The 22171-nt window shown below is 36.5% G+C and overlaps 1 protein-coding gene across 22 annotated transcripts in view; it reads left to right on the top strand.

Annotated features, from left to right (window-relative positions):
* The window catches only part of RYR3 (ryanodine receptor 3), a 522680-nt gene that overhangs the window by 467308 nt on the left and 33201 nt on the right, over positions 1–22171 (top strand). For all 22 annotated transcript variants that reach the window (XM_025189447.3, XM_075927047.2, XM_075927048.2 and 19 more), the window contains 15 exons: positions 731–787; positions 2591–2690; positions 2860–2939; positions 3241–3317; positions 4333–4406; positions 4658–4675; positions 5134–5214; positions 5682–5770; positions 6351–6479; positions 6839–6943; positions 9562–9643; positions 9993–11314; positions 15739–15797; positions 17948–18119; positions 19507–19593. In XM_025189447.3, coding sequence (XP_025045232.1) covers positions 731–787; positions 2591–2690; positions 2860–2939; positions 3241–3317; positions 4333–4406; positions 4658–4675; positions 5134–5214; positions 5682–5770; positions 6351–6479; positions 6839–6943; positions 9562–9643; positions 9993–11314; positions 15739–15797; positions 17948–18119; positions 19507–19593 — 2532 coding nt within the window. The remainder of the gene's footprint in view (positions 1–730; positions 788–2590; positions 2691–2859; positions 2940–3240; positions 3318–4332; positions 4407–4657; positions 4676–5133; positions 5215–5681; positions 5771–6350; positions 6480–6838; positions 6944–9561; positions 9644–9992; positions 11315–15738; positions 15798–17947; positions 18120–19506; positions 19594–22171) is intronic.

Genomic DNA, 22171 nt, shown 5'->3' on the forward strand with positions numbered 1-22171 from the left:
TCTGCAAAAGCAACACGCAGTCCTGTGGCAGTTTACAGACTAACAGATTTATTAGGGCATAAGTTTTCATGGATATTATTATGAAACAGGTCATAGAGAATCTGAACACTTTAATCCCTGGATGACATTTAATGTTTGACAATCAGTACTTACAGCATCTCAGACACAAATCAATACAAATCAATATTCATAATAGGTCAAATGTAATTGGAAACTTCATCTGAGGAAAAAAATAACATAAGCTCAAAAGCAAATACCATAGATAAATATACTGAGTCAAGACAAAAACCAGACAATCTAGATTAGAAGCTTTTATTTTTGGGTTTTATATGTGTGAGTAAATAGTTTAAAGTACTGAGGAGAGTCAGTTTCAGCATCACAAGTGTTAAAAATTGTGTATATATATATATATATATAGAGAGAGAGAGAGAAAAGCCATTAGTACTAGCTTTTCATATATATATATATATATATATATATATGAAAAGCTAGTACTAATAGCTTTTCTCTATCTAAATCTCTGCTATCTGTATTGTCAGTAGTAAATAAAATTACAGTATTTACATAGAGTAGATTTAAAGTATGCCTAATTTACTGCTTATGCTTGTCATTGTTTTACAAAGTTTCTGTTAATTAGTTTTTGCTCACTCATTACAAATTATAATAGAAATAACCACTGTTTATTTCAAACTGAGTATAAATGTGCAATTTTTCATTCTAATGTAAAAAGAGCTGTCAAAGTGAGGAAGAGGAAGAAGAGGATGAAGAAAAAGAGAAGACATTTGAGGTGAGAGTTTAAACTACCTTTTCGCACTGAGTGAAACACACAACATAATTGTAAGAGGAACCTGATAGGATAGGTGCAGTAACAACAGTCATGTGTAGAGCCCTGTAAATCAGCGGATAGCCGCTATATAGCCGTGGATATCTGCATGTATGGATATGGATACGCCGGGCTTGATAATCTATTTAATCTACTCACCCGTGGCGAGTAGTTTACAACACGGAAGAGCCGGGTTCAGGCGATCTGCGCATGCGCAGAACACCGGACAGAGCGGCTGGCGAGGGGGGTTCGCTGCAGATCGTCAAGCTCTGTGGATGCGGATATCTGCAGCTCATTTTTGCAGATGCAGCTGCAGACACAAATTTGTATCTAGAAACCTGCAAATTTGTGGATATCTTCTTAATGTCCATGGATATCAGCATCTGCAAATATGGATGTGGATAGCCTGCTCATTTTTGCAGATATGGATGCAGAAGAGGATACAAAATTTGTATCTGCCCAGGGCTCTATCTAGGATGTTAAAGAGTTTTGCTACATTATTTATGTAATAGCAAATCAGTGTATTTACACACATTTCTGAATTGGTGGAGCCAGAAAAGCTATAAAATAGAGTGGCAAACTGTCTGTATCAAGTTCAAATTTCTAATCCATTATGCCTAAGGCTTTGCCTGAATCTACTTCTGTCTAATTTCAGGCTTAGAAAGATTAGATTTTTATCTGTGAATGTTAGTAAACACCAAGTTACATGCACAAACTCATGAAAAAATATTTATATCAATAATAAAGATTTACATATAGATAAAGAATGAAAAATGCTGTTGTAGACCTTAATAGCATTTGATTTTAGGATATTTACTTTCTCTATTTTCACACTATATGTTTTTAACAATGATAAAGTGTTAATATTTGAAACTCATTGTCTACTGTCTGAATCTTTTCCCCCATGACTTCTTGTAACTGTGAAAATATAAATGGATTAAAAACCGAAAAAAATTAACATTGATATTATTGTTACACAATTATTTAAAAACAAATTCTACCAGCCTCAGTCCAGCTTCATTGTTTTCACCACCATAAACACTGGTTTGAATATTAGTTACGTACACAATGGATATACCCAAAAAATATACACAAAAGTGGATTGAAATAGAAGTACTCAGTACAAATACATCAAAAATATATCATAATTTGGATCAGAAAAACTGCTCCGTTAAAGAGATGTGAACATACTAGCTCCAAGCAGGAATCTGTAGCACGAGGGGCAGAATTGGTTTAGGAAGTGGAATCCAGGAATGGTATAGATTCTGCAGGAGGATGAAGGTAGTTTTAATCAAATATTTCCAAATCTTTAATAAAGTTCAGATGTATTTTAGGGGATGGGAAAATATAAAGGTCAGTTCTTATTTCATCTTACTTTACCTGCTTCTATTTTTTATACTCTTTTTTGGAATAAGCACACATCTGTAGTCAACTAAATTCATCCTTCAAATTTGGACACTGTTGCCTATTTTAAATTTTCTTGGTGCTGAATATTTTGCATTCTCTTGTAGAGGAGGTATAGGAGTGAGGAGTAGATGGATTATTGAACAGAAGGTTTTAAAAAGTGAAAATATTGTGTGTAATCAACATTCTTAATGGGTGAGGCAATTTGAGAGAGAAGTCTATCTTCTGGTCACCTGTTGCATTATGGATCAGCCTAAGTGAAGCTCATCTGACTCTCTAGCTGTACTACTAGTTATGCTGTGTGTGAATGCAAATAGTGTATTTATTGTGGTGCTAGCTACATTTTTGTGTTTCCAAACTTAGGAGAAAGAAATGGAAAAGCAGAAAACTCTTTATCAGCAAGCTCGTCTGCACGATCGTGGAGCTGCTGAGATGGTTCTTCAAATGATTAGTGCAAGCAAAGGTAAAAAGTCCTGTGAGGTTTTAAAAGTATGTTAAACCTAAATGCATTTATTTAAATATATCTAAGTGCATGGTATATACAAATTATTAGGTATCATTTCTGTTCTGTTTTTCCAATGTAATTAGTTATGTTAGCACAGATTTTAATTATTATATGATTGTTTTGACAGGTGAACTGAGCGCCATGGTTATTGAAACATTAAAACTTGGCATTGCCATTCTAAATGCTGGTAATACCTTAGTTCAACAGGTAACAATATTTAACTTTTACAAGCTTTCTTTTTGCAAAGCATATTATTTTGAGAATTTTAATTTATTGTTCTTATGTTAGAAGGAGTTTTGTTAATTTTAGGTTAGATGGCAGGAAAATGTGAGGGTTCTAGTGTGGCTGGTAGAACAGTTAGATGCATACAAACATGAGCAAACTACCTATTAATATAAGCCAAGATCAAATATATTGCTGGCCAGTTTTGTCAATATGACAATGATATTTTAGCAGACTGTCAAATTATGATTTTATATAGTTTTTTCTAAAAATCTGTTTCCCCTAGAAAATGTTAGACTACCTGAAAGAGAAGAAGGATGCTGGATTTTTTCAGAGTCTCTCTGGCTTAATGCAGTCTTGCAGGTAAAAGCACAAACCGTGTTGTTAGAGTTTTAATAGCATTGAGGTTGGCAGCTAATTGCTCAAAGTTGCTGCATTTTGAAGGTTTGGATTACAGCAGTCGCCAACTAAACTGGGAATTGTTCTAGAGGGAATTGTATTTGTGGAACTTAAGCATTTAAGAAGAGTAAGCTCATCTGTGGAATACTGCTCCAGGAGAAAATAAAGCATAGGGTGACCTTGTACTTCTTAGCAGCACATTTTAGAGTAATACAGCATTTGGTAGGGTTGAGCTCAGTGGTGATATGCACATGTGTGCCTATCTGGATAATAGTAAAAACAAAGTTCACTTGAATACAGACCATAAAATATAAAGGATAGTGGAAACGATATGCTAACGGTTCCGGTTTTTGTTTTAATAATGTCACTGGGAATAAAGACAAGTGGATGTGTTACTGTGAAACTAAATAAACTACACTATCTAAAAAAAATTAAAATATATTCAGATTATAGAAATACAATTATTTCACCAGCGTATTGAGAGAGTTTACCATCTTCAGATCTGGGAACTGAGCTTTGCTGTATAAGCAACAGAAAAATCTTTCAGTGCATTTTGACCTTGAAAGACAATTAAAATCTCAACATGTTCCTTTTAAATGATAGCAGTTTGGTAGAAACCATACAAATGAGAAATAAAGTGAACACAAATTATGACCTTCTACAAGAGAACAGGATTGAATCAATATGAAATACAATGTTGTTTTGGGTTCCTTTTCTCTTCTACATATAGATGTATAACTTCTCCTGATATTACTGGAACTGAAAGAAGAGATTTAAACCTGTATCTTTTCAGAAAAACACACTGGACCCTTCCAAACCCTTTTATTTAAAAGATGTTTCATTTTGTATTTACGGGTCTGCATGTATTACAATGAGTAAAATGTGTGGGTCAAGGCTTTGATGGAATTCATAGAGGAAATTAATTTTGCTGTTTCATACAGCAGCAGAATTTTCTCAATTTTCTGTGCTTTGTTAAAAGTGTTCTTGACTTGAATGCATTTGAGAGACAGAATAAAGCAGAAGGCCTTGGAATGGTTACTGAAGAAGGAACTCGTAAGTATAATGAATAAAACCCATTAAATTAAAGTAAAGATTAAGAGTTTATTATGCTTTCTCCTAAAACTGGAATTTTTTTAGCACATAGTTCTCTTTATTGATAGCCTTGTTAAAATTAGGATTAGAATAGATTTTTAACATGGTTAATGTTTTTATTAAAATTCTAGCAGTAAACATTTTAACAGAAATTATCTTGTAACTTACAATTTGCTTATCCTGTATTCTTATTATTTTTCTTTGATCCACAGTTATCGTTCGTGAGCGTGGTACGTTTGGGTTTACAGCTTTTGATGCTATTGTGTGTTGCAAATACAGAAAGAAATCTTCTTTAATTGCATCTTCCCTGACATCCTTTAGGTTTAGTTTTATGGTGTGCAGCAGGTTGTGTGTTGAGCTTGGATAAAGAGTTTGATGCTTAATTAAAGAAGTATCTTTCATATTTAAGGCATGGTTTTATTGATAACTAACCATTTACTTATTAGAACTTTAGTCCAGTAGCTTTTACCATAAATGCATTGGAGTGCTAAATATTTTGGCTTTTGCTTTTTCTGTCTCATAATTTGTTTTATCATTATTCTCAGTACATTTATTTAAAATTATTTAAAGCAGCTTATGGTATTTGCTTTTTATTAGAATCACTTATTTTGAAGGATGCTGTTTGAAGAATATATGTTTTGCATGTTTCATAATGAACAATGATCACATTCATGTATGTATTTCCAAGGTGAGAAAGTGCTACAGAATGATGAGTTTACTCGAGATCTGTTTAGATTTTTACAACTGCTTTGTGAAGGTCATAACAATGGTAAGTAGACTAGAATTAATTTTCAGGAAGGTGATTGTATTCATACTCTTAAAATAAAGGATAGTAGTCCTTAGTACTGATGTCATGCAAATTGGCTTTCCATTTTTTGCTAAAGGTAATTCAGTCAAAACTCTAAGTTGTTCTTCAAAATGTTACATACAATGCAACCTAATTAACTTTCACTTTTTAACTAGCAGTCATAAAGAGATTCCGATATTTATACATTTCACCCTTGACAGAAAGATGGATGACAAGACATTCACAAAAAAAGTTGTGATATTTTAAAATTGTTATATTTTAATGGATTTTCCCAAAAAGATAATAATCTTTTAAGTGTAGTGTATATAGATGGTCTTTCACAACTAGTAGCTAGAAGAGTAACTTTGTTCTTCAATATACTGGAATAATTTCCTTTTTTTTCCCTTATACATGTATATTTATCAAACACAAATTATGTATGATTTCAGATTTTCAGAATTTCCTGCGTACTCAGATGGGCAACACTACAACAGTGAATATTATTATCAGTACTGTAGACTATCTCTTACGTCTTCAGGTAAAAAAAGACAAAAAAACAAAACAGAATAAATTACTCCCCTCCCCTTCCACTTTGGTAAGGCTAACACAAAAAGCAGCACTAGCTTTGAGTAGTCTTTGCACTGGAAGGATCATGAGGATTTGTGCCCATTCCTGTGCAAGCAAATGAGGAAACTTCTTGTACCCTCTTCTCCCTCACTTGGTGCATATGTTCATGGCTCTACATATGTAGGATGGACTTAATTTCATTTGTGATTGCTAGTGTGGTAATCCTGTATATGAATTTGACCTGTAACTAAGAGGCTTAATATTAAATTATACCTGACTTGTTATTTTAATTTTTAAATAGCTCATACCCATCAGATGTGCCTTTGTAAAACAACTGAGTGATAATGCATTTCAGTATTGATCATTGAAAAAATACATAATTGGGCCAAAAAATAGAACACAGTTGTAGTTAGAAATAAAAGTACATAAAGTGTGAAATCCTATCTACTATTTCACATTGTTTATTTACATTGTTGATGTAAAAATGTATGGCAATTACTTAACATCTTATATGAGAGTAGAAAATATAATATATTGTCATTTGTTCTTAGGAATCAATTAGTGACTTCTATTGGTACTATTCAGGAAAAAACGTGATTGATGAGTCTGGACAACGTAACTTCTCTAAAGCTTTGGCTGTGACCAAACAAATTTTCAACTCACTTACAGAATATATACAGGTAAATGGAAACTTTCACATAGGGATGTTCAAGATTGAGTAATTACAGTAAATGTATTTACACATACACTGCTATGTCAATTGCGTGTAAGTCAGCAAATCACATATCTTCATCTTTGGTGATTTGAACTGAGCAATGCTGAATTACACCAACTATGGATTTGGTCCATAATGTAAAAATCTATAGATATTTTTGTGTTTGTTTATATGCTTAATATTCATAACGTATGTGGTGATTATATTCTGGAAGGCATTCTAGAATAATTTATTTCTTTGCTCAAAAAAGAGCCTTAAATAGGAAAAATATTTCTTACCCTGATTGATGCTAAAGAAAAAATATGTTTGTTGTTTAATTTTTAGGGTCCTTGCATAGGTAACCAGCAGAGTCTGGCTCACAGTAGGCTGTGGGATGCAGTTGTTGGCTTCCTTCATGTCTTTGCTAACATGCAAATGAAACTCTCTAAGGTATTTTCAGTTGTTTAACAATCATCTGTATTGCATCCATACTGTAAGCCTAAAATGCAATAAAATGTACAGTGAAACATACAAGTCAATTAGGAGTATTGTCTCTGTTCAGTTTTGTAGACCATTCCTATTTTCATTATGTTACAAATATCCCTAAATTTAGATGATAATCCTAGAAAACATTGTTGGGCCTTCTGCTCTATGGATTATAATTGTCATCCTCTGCTCAAGTGATACAGCTAACCTCTTAAACGTGTCCACATATAGTGTGCTTCAGTTATCTCTTTAGACACATCTTATTCATTAACTAATTGCTCTTATATGACTAAGGGACTTTTGTTTAAAATAGCCACCTTACGTGTACCATGTTAATGACTTAGAAGTTCCTTATTCATTGCTGCTTTAAATAATGTGGTGGTTTATGCTTTTATTTTTCAAAAGATTGATCTCTGAAATGCAGTGCTTTCCATCAGTTGAGAATACACAGGTGATACGCTTAAGTTCTACAGATTTAGAAGATGTTTACCATTTTTAGCAACAGTTATGTAAAAAGAAAGTTTATAAAATCTCTCAATACGATAAAAATTGTATCTGGTATTCATTGCATTTATTTTAGATTTGAAAAATACAGTAAAATATTTTAAAGAAATAGTAACATCCTCATTTCATTGATAGGGTATTTGCATCTATGTCAAAAAAGAACAGAACCAATTAGCATCTTTACAACATTCATTGTGATAACTGATGTAGCTTTTATCAGCTTTCTCCCTCTTCAGTAGAGCTGTGTGGAAATGGGATTTTCTATTCCACAGAAAAATTGAGATTTTTTTTAAAAATCCAAATTTGAAGGAAAAACAAAATTGCTCAGTTTTTTTGTCAGGAAGAAAAGAGAAGAAAAATAGAATTTGGGGGAAAATGAAAAGTATTTTGACTTGTCAGCTTCTTGGTCTGCCCAAATGCTTGTCCGGTGGGCTGCTGAGGAGTCAAGGATCCTGAGAAACCAGGCTCCCAAGAAGCAAGGGGTTCTGGGGGAGGAATGTCTGGGACCCCAGGAAGGTGAGACAGGCAGCTTGTCTGTCTGCTTTTCATCAGATGTTTCAACTGCATTGACTTGTTTCTGCAGAACATTTTGGTTTCATTAAATTGTTATATTCAAATGGAAAATTTTCCATCGGACGATTTTCAACAAGCTTTACTCTCCGGAGTAACTCCTTTAAACCATCAATATTATTCCATCGGACGATTTTCAACAAGCTTTACTCTCCAGAGTAACTCCTTTAAACCATCAATATTATTCATAGATTGGTCTTAGTTGTTACTGCAGAACAACATAAAGCATTTGCCTTCTTTTAGAGAGCCAGAGATTCAGCATTTAATGTTGATCTCTCGCATGCTGTTCAGAACAAATCACTTAGCTAATGAACCAGCCCCCATGTTACCAATATGTAACCTCCACGGGAGCCTAGTGTGTTTTATTGCATTTTAACTACATCTTCCTAGCGCTGAATTAAAATTATTTAACACTTATAAACACAAAATACCCCAAAAGGTATAAAATACAGAGTTTTACAGTTTTCTAAAGCCTATATACTTTTATACCTTTGATTAATGTCAATAACTGTCATTTTCTAGTAATAAAAATATGAACTTTGCAAATTTGTGCACATGTCTGGGAGTCACCCCTGCATATTATCAAATTTTGAAACTTAGTGATCGAGCAAACATAAAAAAAAATCAAGATTATTTAATCATAATGTGCTCATTTATTTTGATAACTGTGGTTTAGGTTTAGTTTTAATTTATCTGTAATTTTGCCCATGGATAAGTTGGTCCTTTTGAGCTCCTCTACCACCCAGTTTAGATGTAAACATTAATAAAAATGCTTTGGCCATCTCATGAATCAAATCGATTTGCACATAAGTATATACATTATGGGGAGAAGGAATTACAGGATTGGAAGAACTAGGAGAAGAACAGAGTTGGTGCCTCTACAGACCAGCTGGTATTACCTTAGGTGTACATCCGCCACACAAAAGAGAGAGCCACACTGACAGAAAGCAGCCACTTCCTGCACTTTTATAGGACCAGCCATACAAAGGCAACAATGGTTCTCTCACCTCCAATCAGCACTCCTCCTCTCTTCCCTTTTGATCTGCATGTAAACATCCTTCCCACCTCTAAAACTGTACTATAAATTTTGGGCAAAATTTTCAAACTTGGGTGTCTAAAGCTAGGCACCTAAATCCATATTAGTCTTGTCATATCACTTAATATATTCTGGTATAGTCTGTAAACACATAAAGGTTTTAGTAATATGAATCCTAATATAATGTTCTACATTAGGGGCACAGATTTTTTTATGAGTATTCTATTATACATGGATTAGCAAAATTTGAATAAAGTTCTCCTTCACTAATAGTCTCCGCTTCAGTAGTCCTCAATACTATTCTACAACATACTCCGGTGCTCACACATTGGCTATAGGTGCTAAAATTGTCCTTGTGTGTCCATCTTTACTAGCATTGCATGAGATAACTATTGCAAGTCCTATTTTTGCTTGTTATATGTATCTTTTGTTAATAAGAAAAGAAAAATTGTGTACTCCATTTATGCTGCAGGATTCCAGTCAGATTGAATTACTTAAGGAATTGTTGGATCTCCTGAAGGATATGGTTGTGATGCTGTTGTCACTACTTGAAGGTCAGATCTATTTTTTATAATTATCTGTTATTACTTTCAGTGTTATGAATCTGAGCTGTCACAATGTAACAATTAATCTTTCAGAATTGTTCTTTAATTGCATTTTTATTATGCCAGTGCAAAAAAGCTATTTAACGTTTATTAAAAATGTTTAACAGAAAATTATATAAGGTGCGCCCACCACTGAAAGAGTAAGAACAGTGCAGAAAAACAGGTTTAAAAGAAAATGTATGCAGCTTTAAGAATGAAATTGGAAAAGAGGGTTTTGAACGTAAATATAAAATCAATTTATTTAAAAATGCATTTATAGATAAACCAAATAACTTACTGTTTTTCATATACGCTGTAGGAAATGTTGTAAATGGAACTATTGGAAAACAGATGGTGGACACACTGGTAGAATCATCTAGCAATGTAGAAATGATCTTGAAGTTCTTTGACATGTTCCTCAAGTTGAAAGATCTTACCAGCTCAGATGCTTTCAAAGACTATGATCCAGACAGTAAAGGTATAATCTCAAAAAAAGAATTTCAGAAGGCAATGGAAGGTCAGAAACAGTACACACAGTCAGAGCTTGAATTCCTGCTATCCTGTGCAGAAGCTGATGAGAATGACATGTTTAATTATGTTGATTTTGTGGACAGATTCCATGAGCCAGCCAAAGACATTGGATTTAATGTGGCAGTCTTATTAACTAACCTTTCAGAGCACATGCCAAATGATTCACGTCTTCGGTGCTTACTAGATCCAGCAGCAAGTGTACTTAATTACTTTGAACCGTACCTTGGCCGCATTGAAATAATGGGTGGAGCCAAGAAAATTGAAAGAGTTTACTTTGAAATCAGTGAGTCCAGTAGGATGCAGTGGGAGAAGCCACAGGTGAAAGAATCCAAAAGACAATTTATCTTTGACGTTGTAAATGAAGGCGGAGAACAAGAGAAAATGGAGCTGTTTGTGAATTTCTGTGAGGACACAATCTTTGAAATGCAGTTAGCATCTCAGATCTCTGAAGCAGATTCAGCTGAACGACCTGAAGAGGAGGAAGAGGATGAGCCTTATTATGTAATGGAAGTTGGAGACGATGAAGAAGAAGAAAAATCTCTGGAATCAGCTTCAGCTTTTTCAATGGCCTGTGTGGCAGTGAAGAAGAATGCTGCCAGCTTTTTAAAAATGGTCACCTTAAAGAACCTTAGGAAACAGTACAGAAAAGTTAGAAAGATGACTATAAAGGAGTTGGTGAAAGTGTTTTTCTCCTTTTTCTGGGTGCTATTTGTAGGGTTATTCCAGTTGTTCTTCACTATTGTGTGGGGGATTTTCCAGATTCTCTGGAGTACAGTGTTTGGGGGTGGCTTGGTTGAAGGAGCCAAAAACATCAAAGTTACCAAAATATTAGGGGACATGCCTGACCCAACACAGTTTGGAATCCACGATGACATCATGGAAGCAGAGAGGATTGAAGGTATTGAGCATGGCATTAGAGTTGAACTTGTGCAGTTTGTGAAAGGTGAAAAAGGAGAAACAGACATATCAGAGATTTTTGGCATTCATACAAAGAAAGAAGGTGGCTCAAAACATGGCCATGATGCTGGACTCGGTGATGTTGCAGAAATAGTTGGTACAGATACCCCTCCCTCTTTGGAAAGCACTGTTCGTAGGAAAAGAAAAGCACTGGTAGGTGAAACAAATTCATTGTCCCTTACAGCAAAAATACCTACTATATATTTGAGAGAGTTTGTCTATGCATGCATTTGTCTGTGTGTCTGTTGAAGAGCTCCTCCTAAACAGCAAAATCTAGGTCCACTAAATTTGGTATACAACTTCCTCTTCTCATAACTTAAAACAAGGTAAGGGTTTGGTTGTGCCAGGAAAATGGGATGGGCCCGTTATGAGATTGCTTCTCATAAAACCATTCGGAAAAGAGACAGAATTTCCAGGCAGGAGAAAGGGGCTGGCTGGGGTGGAACTGTCCTATCTCTGAACCTCCCATTCTCTTCAGAAAAGGGGCGGCGGCTGAAGCTCCCACCCCCTCCCTGCCAATTCATACAGGAACATTGCTGGCAGTTCCACTTCATCAGGGAGCAAAGGGAAAGTGCACAGTTTGCTGCATTCCTCACCTTGGGTGGGGGCACAGGCAGCACACAAACCTGCCCGGCTGGAGCTGCACTGGCCATAGAGAGGCGCTTGTCACCTGGGCCCAAGCTGTTGTGATGAGAGAGGGCTGGGATAGTCCTCTCTTCCTGTGGCAGCCTGAATACTGAATACTCATCTCTAGCCCCACTCCAGAGCAATGATTTATATATAGAAAAACAAAAATTGAGTTAAGGATGCAAGCAATACCAGGTAAATCTTCTAGTATTATATATTACTAAAAAATTCAATAATAGATTAATTTATTTGCTCACTAACTTGCTGTTTCTATGAGACATATGTGCTGAGGGTCATTTTCTTATATTTTATTATCCCATTCTTATAACAAAGAAAAAATTGCTGCACAGGAAAACTTTAGCTTAGCCCACTCTGTCTGCTTAGTTTTGAAATACAGATTGAACCTCTGTAGTCTGGAACACTCAGGACCTGACCATTTCTGAAAGAGAGAGTTTTCTGGGCCATGGGGGGGGGGGTGTCAATATTGTCTAGCAGCATTACCGACACTTCCACTGCATACTGTGCTGTTAGAGGGCATTTAGAGGTAAATTAGAGGTAAATAACAGCACAGAACACTGAGAGCTAGGACTGGTGACTGTAAAAAAAATTTTATGGGAACCACAGGAAAAGTGACATGCAGCTAACTAAAATCATTCTGAATGACTGATGTTTCTGGACAAGAGAGTTCTGGATTAGAGAGGTTCAACTTGTAACAGGAATGGCCCGAGGCTGGCTGCAGCAGCTGGAGCTCTAGGCGGGGCGGTGCAATCGGCGCCCCTGCCTGAACGGCTGTCAATGGCCATGATGTCATCACAGGGCACCCCAGGACGCTGTGATGTCATAATCGGGCGCCCAGGCCAGCGGCGCCCTAGGCAGCTGCCTAGCTCGCCTAGGCTCATGGGCCACCCCTGACTTGTAATAATTATTCACTTAGGTTACAGTATTGTTACTATTTATTGTTGGTATCACTATAGCACTAGGAGCTTCAGTCATGGCCTGGAACCCCATAGTGCCGTGCACTATAGAAACATAGAACAAAAAGACAGACCCCACACCAACATGTGTAGCACCCATAGTGTCCAACATGCTTTCCAGACCTAGCTGTTAACTTCCCAGAGGTAACTCTTCCTTTCAACTTCCTCCTTAATACTCTTCCTTCATAATTATACCTGTTCATCCCCTTAACTTGTTTAGTGTTTGCTTAATTGATTAAATTTAGTAAACTGTCTTTTGTTTCCTACTCTCTGAAATAGCTTTGCTTGAATGTATTGGTTTACAGTTAATTTAATATTTACTTTATTTTTAATGATCCTTTCCTGATGTGAACAGTTTATCTTGTTCCACTTCACTAAATCCCTATATAATTGAGTGTAATTCCATTTAAAGATGGGCCTGAACCAAAAGTCTGAATCCAAATACTTTTTCAAATTTTAGGATTATCTAAACTCTTCAATACAGGCCATTTTCAAGACTTCTCCTCTATAATGGGTTTTAGCCCAGCCCCATAAGACACTGATTTTATTTCCAGGAGTTTTCAATGTAAACCTCTTCTAGATAATTTTATAATTTACTATTTGCACTCTAGTCGAGTTTTTAGCTCCCATTATATATCTATTATGACAACATGGCACCAGACCGTTGAAGTAGAAATGAAGAGCATGAATTACACTTGGGGCACTATTGAGAGGCTGGCCAAAGACAGAAAGAAGTGGAGGACTTTTGTTGCTTCCCTGTATGCTGGTGGGCATGAAGGACAATAGTGATGATATGTCTATTACCATTTCTCCTTACATATCAAATTACATTTTCCATTTACTGGCCAATTTATTTATTTCTGGTTTATATAAACTTTAAAATCCTAACTTTCTTAGCACTATTTCTTTGTCAGATTTCATTTTGCAAAAATTCCTGACAAAACAGTAGCAATTTCATTTCATTTTATGTGGATAGCTTGTTGTATTTTCATTAGCACAGAGGCATTTAATAGATGTGGCTGTTGAACAATGAGAATCTGCTTTGAAATTAAGGTCATTAGAAAGCCCAAACAAGTAATTAATATATTTTTCAGCACATATTGCCTTTCATTCTATTCCTAAAGTAAATACAAAGTTCACAAATTTATTTGTTGTTTAATTCCTAAAGAAATGCAAAAATAATAATTAATGCAGATAATTTGAATCATTGTGACCAATCAAATATACAATTTTTGGCTCTTCTAATAGACACACCTGTGTATTACATTTAGTTCATGTGTGCATATCACACAGAAGCCAGAGAATTTTACATAGCAGAGCCTATGGGAGTATGGGGAGGGGAGGAGTACGGAGCGCTCATGCCTCATAGGTGTAACCTCTCTCCTGGGTATGTGAGGCACCACCATCTCAATCCCTCTGTTCCCTCTTGCCACCAATGGCTGGAGTTGTAGTTCTGTGAGGTTTGCAACCTCTCCTCTATTCAGTTATTTTTTCTTGGGGTATGTCTACACTATCCCCCTAGTTCAAACTAGGGAGGCTAATGTAGGCATTTGAAGTTGCAAATAAAGCCTGGGATTTAAATATCCCGGGCTTTAAATATCCCGGGCTTTAATTGCATCTTCCCGTCCGGGCACCATTTTTAAATCCCCCTAGTCCGAACTAACTGCCTGCAGCTACAACGTTGCTACAACTAACTGCCTGCAGTCAAACGTTAACTCGAACTAAGTCCTTAGTTCGAGTTAACTGTTACACCTCATTCCACGACACCTCAACTTCAGCTATAGGAGTCAAAGTGGGAAGCAGCCTAAGAAAGGACTAGCCAGTGTCCCTGCAGCAGTTGGTGTGCTGTGGGTATATTCCCTGCCAGCTTTGTGGCAAATCCCATTGCCTCTACCTGGGCCTTGGGCTGGGACCTGGTAGAGCAGGAAGTTCCCAGGTTGCCCTACCTGGTTGCCCCCCCCCCCCCCCACTTTGGGGGTGGTTCACCTACCCCCCTTTCATGTACTATGTCCATTGGGCCTTGCCTTCCAACCACCACAGAGTCCCATCCACTCCAGCCCCTGCAGAGAAGGGGAACCCTATTGTCTCTGGCCATTAGACTGCACTTCCCCGCAGACGAGTGGAGCCCTAGTTGGACCGGTCATTGCTGAGGCTGAGTACAACCAAGTTAATTTAACCATGGAGCTACTGTGCCCTCTATCCCACCCCCAGGTTGAGGTAGTGCACTGGCCCCACAACAAACTTGAACTTATGAAAAACTATAAATTGCTGCTATGAACAGCAATCACCTACCATGTGGGAAACCCAAGTTGAAATGTTTTTTTCACATTAAGTAGAGAGGGGACTGAACCTAGATATATATATTCTGCTAATTTTGAGTACATTTACAAAATATAATTACTTTAGTCTATCTTGACAAAATAGGAAGCTGTCACTAGCATAAACTGAACGATTACTTGGAATTTGTGATACTAACATACTGAATCTGTGATTACCCAGATTATTCCATATTTTATGTATAGAAATGAAGCAAAACCATAGTGACATTAATTTTACATGTTATTGGTAATTGTCAAGTTCTTAACTGGAGTTACAATTGTCATCATTATGTTCAGGGTATGATCCGTGCTCAGTCACCACCATTCCTTCCTCTCAGCTTAATCTGCCTCATCATGTTAACTATTACTTTGAGTTATTCAGTTTCCTGCACTAATTATTGTATTAATAATATATCTTCACAACACGTTAGAAAAATAACGATAGAATGTTTCACTATTTGAAACGTTGTCTGAACTACCTGTTTTAGAAACAAAAAAAAAATTAGAACTATGAGGGTGAAAGCAATTCAGTGTTAATGAGGCATGATGATAATTCATTGTTTTATTTTATTTATTTTTTAGAAAGCACTAAGTAGAATTGAGAAGATTTATTTAAAAGTAGGTTTAAGGCAATTTTAGTACCTTTTTTTGTTTTTAGATGTCTGAAATAGCAAAAGAAGAGGAAACAGAAACAAAAGCAGAATCCGAGAAGGCTGAGTAAGTTACTTTTAAATGACAGTTTATTTTCTTGCTGTTCCTACATGTGTTGGCCAAAAAAATCTCTCAAGGAGGAGTTGATTGGACTCTCCATCTTACCAGTATCTTGGGCAGCCAGCATAACTCCTCAGAGGGTGGCAAGCACTTTTACTGAGCAGTAGAGCAGGTGTACCTTTAGCAATCCATATAAGCCTATTCATAGTCCTATATAAAACCCTCTGCACCTGCTTCACCTACAATGTCGAGAAACATTTTGAATATGGCAGCCTTCACTAGTGTGATATTTACTTCACTTGTTTCCAAGCAGCAGGTGGGACGGTGTGTGAGATCAGGTAATCCTGCCAATTTCTTTGTCCTTTTTGATTGCCTCCTTTTATAAACAGGTGGTTTAGCAAATCTGATGACTCACACAGCTTTCTTGTTCCTGACATATTTAAACAATTTATCATTTTTTCTTTGTATTTGGTCTGTTATTAAATTCTCACTTTAGATCATCCTATAAATACCTCGTCTAACCTGCTAAAGTTTATATCCTATTGTATCTGAATCACGAGTTGGAGATTAATTTTTTAAGATAATTTTGAGGCCCAAATAAATTAACATAGCTAGCCACTTAACTATGCTATTTTATTTCTCAGCACTACACATGACTTCTGTGACTTTAACAAGGTAGATTCTAAAGTTTACATGATGGTTCAGTGATTTTTCATTTCCTAACTTGTTCCATTTCAGGGTGTTTCAAATTAATTTCCTTATTTTAAAACATCCATTTCTTGGATTTCACTGTAAGAGAATTATTTTGGTATTTTTGCCTATCCTTTCCTCCAGCCCTATGCAAAGAATTTTAAGCTCATTACTTGTATGGTTTCAGTACTTCTCTGGTAACTGTCAACTGTACTTAAACTCTTCAATTTCTCTGTTCTAAGAATCCAAATAATCAATGTTGTATGTTTCTTGGAATTGAGACAAAAATAGCCTCTTTTGTATGCTCCAAACCAAATGGCTACAGAAACATTTGTTTATCAGACTATGTTGTGTATGACATTAAGCTGATTTATACTTAGGTGGTTTATATCTCCCATTATAATGGTTTTTTAGATTGTATTTCTTTCCCCTAATCTCTCTGTTCACTGATTTCAGTCTCCTGACTCAGAGGACAGTAATGTACCTTATCAAATGTCGTTGATAAAATATCTTGTTATTCTCCCAATACCACATAGTTTACCTCACATATTTTCAGTTTTAGACTTTTCATATTGTTAGGGAGGCATTTGTAGCCTTTTTTTAAAAAGCACATAACATTTTTCTACTGACAGTTTATTTCCTTATTCTTCTCCTGCACTTCCTTCCAATTGAACAATAAGTATATCTTCTCTCACTCTGTTGGATACACATATTCCCTTGTATTTTTGCTGTTTACTTCCATATTTCATTTTCAAATTAAGTACTTGATACTTGTTCCTTGTAAAGGGAATACCTGTTCATTCCCTCTGAAGCACTTGGCTTTTATCACTGTTGAAAGACAGGATACTGGGCTGAATAGATCCAGTATGGCAGTTTTTATATTCTTATGAATTCTTCTGTGCAGGGGGAATGACTGTCATCTACATGTCTTATAAGGTGGGTCTTTGTGAAGGAAATTTTCCTTTCATTCCTCACTGAATCATTACTTCGATTATGATGCTTTTTGTTGAAATTAAACCACTCTGCTATGAGTCTGTGGCACACCCATAAATATTTCTATGTTCTGTTCAACTTTGAACTCAAGATTCTGCATATAAATGCTAATAGTTTTGAGTTATTTGAATTGGATATATATGTACTTCACTCATTAGGCAGCAAGTAGTTGTGCATTTTGCACTTGGTGCTAACAACCCCCCACTTTGACTGAGCTGCTTTTGCCTTTTCTCTAGTGATCTCCCCTAAACTTGCTAAGTGGATTATTACCATTCTTCCACTTCACTTAGTGATAACTTTTTGACTGTTGGTTGTATGACCTCTCACTACTTGTAATCACTTGCCTCCATTCACTTTCTCTGAAACTAACTCACACTCAAAACCAACCTCTCTTTATCAGAACTTACTGTTGCAATCATAGCATAGACAATATGGAAATTTGTCCTGTTTCATTTGGTTCATATTTCTTTTAGCATGGAAGATGGTGAGAAACAAGACAAAGCGAAGGAAGAAGTACAGTTTGAGCATTTGGGAAAGGAAGAAACCAAGAAAAAGAAACGAAGACACGGACAAAAATTAGAGAAACCTGAGGCAGTCATGGCTAATTTTTTTAAAGTTGTGGAAATTTATCAAACAAAAATGCTGGTACATTTGCTCCCATTCTTTTTTATCACTGCACATCCTAAGTCAAATATCAAAGAGAATAGCTGATTGTGAGATGAAAAAAAAGAGATATAGCTAGTTTTTACAAATAAATTATTTATTCAAACTGATCACACTTTATAGTAGTGCTTTTACGGGCCAACCAAGAATAGAGCTGCACTGTGCGAGGCACTGTACAAATGGACGGCGTCTAAACTGGCATGATTCTGCACAAAAGTAATGTACAAAATCAGTGGTTCTTGTGAAAATACTCCAACGCTCCCGCTCAGAGATAAGCCCTCTTGCGCAAGTATTCTTGTGCAAAAGGGCCAGTGTAGACAGCCACGTTAATTTCTTGCACAAGAAAGCCTGATGGCTAAAATGGCCATCGGAGCTTTCTTGCACAGGAGAGCGTCTACACTGGCATGGATGCTTTTGCTCAAAAGCAAATCTTTTGCGCAAAGGCACATGCCAGTATAGACGCTCTCTTGCACAAATACTTTTAACGGAAAAACTTTTTAGTTAAAAGTATTTCCGCAAAATCATGCAGTCTAGACGCAGCCATGAAGAATAGTAGACAGTCCCTGCCTTGAAGAGCTTAATATCGAAGTAGATAAGCCAGACAGAGTCAGGGAGAGGATACAACACACGAAGTGAGAATATTCTCATGGCAGAGAATGTGTTAATTCTACTATTCATTTATTTAAGGTTTGGGAGGTGAGTTCACCTAAAAAGGGATGTACTAATTTGAAAAAAAAACCACAGAGAAAGAAAGTGAGGGGGGCAGCATGGGGAATGGCTGTGGAGAAGAGGATAAGGTGAGATGAAGAGACTTAGAAGAAAAGGAAGGAGGAATCTTGGAGCAACGGCCAATCAGCACAGGATACACAAAATCAGAGAACATCGTACAGTTTTGACTGGACTGTCCAAAGGTGAAAAAGGCTCCTGAGTTTGCTGCTTCTATTTGTTTATAGATGCTGAAACTCAGGGTGCTACCGCAATCCCTGGCTTGAAGTGGTTTTCATTATATGTATTTTTTTGCAGTTTGATTCAAAGGCTCTCAGCACTCCCACCATAATTTTTTTTCTAGTGCCACAAGTTTCTACCAACTAGAGTCTGGCTAGCTGTTCTCTGCAGTATTCCTGGCTAGCTGTTCTCTGCAGTATGTCAAGAATATCCTGTCACAAATATATAGACTCAAAAGAAAGGATCTCACAAATTCTAGACAGCAAGGCTGGTAATTCTATCATGATAGCTGTAATTGTTTCGTTGACAATTGCAGAGCATAGTTTAGAGTTGACTTTCTTAAATAACCTCCTAATTACTTCCCTAATTCCGATTCCATGACACTTCTAATTTTTGTTTATCTAAATGTTCCTTGTATTTCCAGCATTACTTGGCTAGAAATTTCTACAACTTAAGATTTCTTGCTCTGTTTGTTGCATTTGCCATCAACTTTATACTGCTATTCTACAAGGTAAAGTATTATTTACTGCATTTCATTCTTTTTAGTGTTTTCTACTTATTTTCCAGAGCAGCTGCTTGAAGGCTGGTTTTAGTTGATCTAAAATAGACAATTTTTTGTAAGCACTACATGTATTAACTAAAGTCAACGTTGCCAGGTTAGACATAATATGTCTAAAATTATGTTCTTGCCTAAGTTTGTAATAACACCATGGCTACGTCTACACTGGCCCCTTTTCCGGAAGGGGCATGTAAATTTCAACAGTCGTCGTAGGGAAATGCGCGGGGGATTTAAATATCCCCCGCGGCATTTAAATAAAAATGTCCGCCGCTTTTTTCCGGCTTTTAAAAAAGCCGGAAAAGAGCGTCTAGACTGGCCCCGATCCTCCGGAAAAAGTGCCCTTTTCCGGAGGCTCTTATTCTTACTTTGAAGTAGGAATAAGAGCCTCCGGAAAAGGGCGCTTTTTCCGGAGGATCGGGGCCAGTCTAGACGCTCTTTTCCGGCTTTTTTAAAAGCCGGAAAAAAGCGGCGGACATTTTTATTTAAATGCCGCGGGGGATATTTAAATCCCCTGCGGATTTCCCTACGACGACTGTTGAAATTTACATGCCCCTTCCGGAAAAGGGGCCAGTGTAGACGTAGCCCTCGTGTAAGTAAATGTAGGTACTTTTGCATTTTATTCAATTTAGGACAATGAAAACAGACTAATCAGTTGATTATTTGTAGCCTTTTTTGGGGTGGGACGCTCTGGTGTACTGATACAATGTGATTAGGTTTGGATTGTAAACCCTGATAATGTATAAATCCAAGATTTTAAAAATAAAGCCCTTCTGTTTATCAAAGCACTTTTAATTTTCTTAAAATATTTTTCTAAATTCTAATCCTAAATTGAAACACAAATTCACATGACAATGGCTTTAACAATACTACTTTTTTCATTATACTGATCACCTTGATTTTCAGAATGAAATAGTAACTAAATCGTTTAGGAATCATATTAAGTGCTCTCATACTCTAGCTGGCTTAAATAATATTTTTGCTGTTGTTTGTGATAGTTCTGTTTTGTCTATTTTTAAAATTTGGCAGTTTTTTGACGTTCAGTGCTTTTTTATTAAAATATAATCTTAAATCTTAACTTTTAAATTTAAATACTCATTTTTAAAATTTCTTTAAAATAACTCAACATTAATACAAATAGAGAGTAGCAATGGAGGACTTCAGTGCATTGTTCTCCATAAATTGTCTTAATCTTTAACTATGTCTAGATGTGAGACAGTATTTCAATCTTCATAGTCATCATCCAGTCCGTTTTCTTACTGCAGCCAACAAAGTTATTAGTGCCAATTGTGAAGGCATTTTTGTGAAGGCATTTTAGGACATACAGGTGAATACCTAAAAGATAGATTTTAAACAGCAGGAAGCAACTTTATTAATTTAATCCTGAGATACAGAATGGGGTGCCAGACATTTAACAGTTCAGTGCAAGGCTCCTCAGGATAGATCCACCGAGGCTATCCCTAGAACTCAGCTCACTTCTGAATGCTCTTGTGCTTCCCAAGCAAAAGAGTGAAGAGTATCCAGAGGGGAACCTTAGTCTATGAAGGCTTCAGATTGCCCTTTCTCCTAAAGATACACCAGCAAAAGTTTGGATCCCATTTATCCCTAATCATAGAATCATAGACTACTAGGACTAGAAGGGACCTTGAGAGGTCATCACGTCCAGTCCCCTGCCCTTATGGCAGGACCAAGTACTGTCTAGACCATCCCTGATAGAAATTTATCTAACCTACTCTTAAATATCTCCAGAGATGGAGATTCGACAACCTCCCTGGGCAATTTATTCCAGTGTTTGACTACCCTAATGTCCAACCTAAACCTCCTTTGCTGCAGTTTAAGCCCATTACTGCTTGTTCTATCCTCAGAGGCCAAGATGAACAAGTTTTCTCCCTCCTCCTTATGACACCCTCCTAGATACCTGAAAACTGCTATCATATCTCCCCTCAATCTTCTCTTCTCTAAACTAAACAAACCCAATTCTTTCAGCTTTCCTTCATAGGTCATGTTCTCTTGGCCTTTAATCATTCTTGTTGCTCTTCTCTGGACCCTCTCCAATTTCTCCACATCTTTCTTGAAATGCAGTGCCCAGAACTGGACACAATACTCCAACTGAGGCCTAACCAGCGCAGAGTAGAGCGGAAGAATAACTTCTCGTGTCTTGCTCACAACACACCTGTTAATGCATCCCAGAATCATGTTTGCTTTTTTTGCAACAGCGTCACACTGTTGACTCATATTTAGCTTGTGGTCTAATATAACCCCTAGGTCCCTTTCTGCCGTACTCCTTCCTAGACATTCGCTTCCCATTCTGTTTGTGTGAAACTGATTGTTCCTTCCTAAGTGGAGCACTTTGCATTTGCCTTTATTAAACTTCATCCTGTTTACCTCAGACCATTTCTCCTTGAAGCTGGCCATTTTAGCCTTAATCCACACTGGACAAATTATGACTAACCAATTGGTCTTACCTTTTCTAATATTAAACTCTGAAGTCCCATTACTTACAACTCAGCTGTGCCTCCTTGATATACTGCAC

The sequence above is a fragment of the Pelodiscus sinensis genome, chromosome 5 (assembly GCF_052426305.1).
Source record: "Pelodiscus sinensis isolate ZL-2025 chromosome 5, ASM5242630v1, whole genome shotgun sequence".
Classification (NCBI taxonomy): domain Eukaryota; kingdom Metazoa; phylum Chordata; order Testudines; family Trionychidae; genus Pelodiscus; species Pelodiscus sinensis.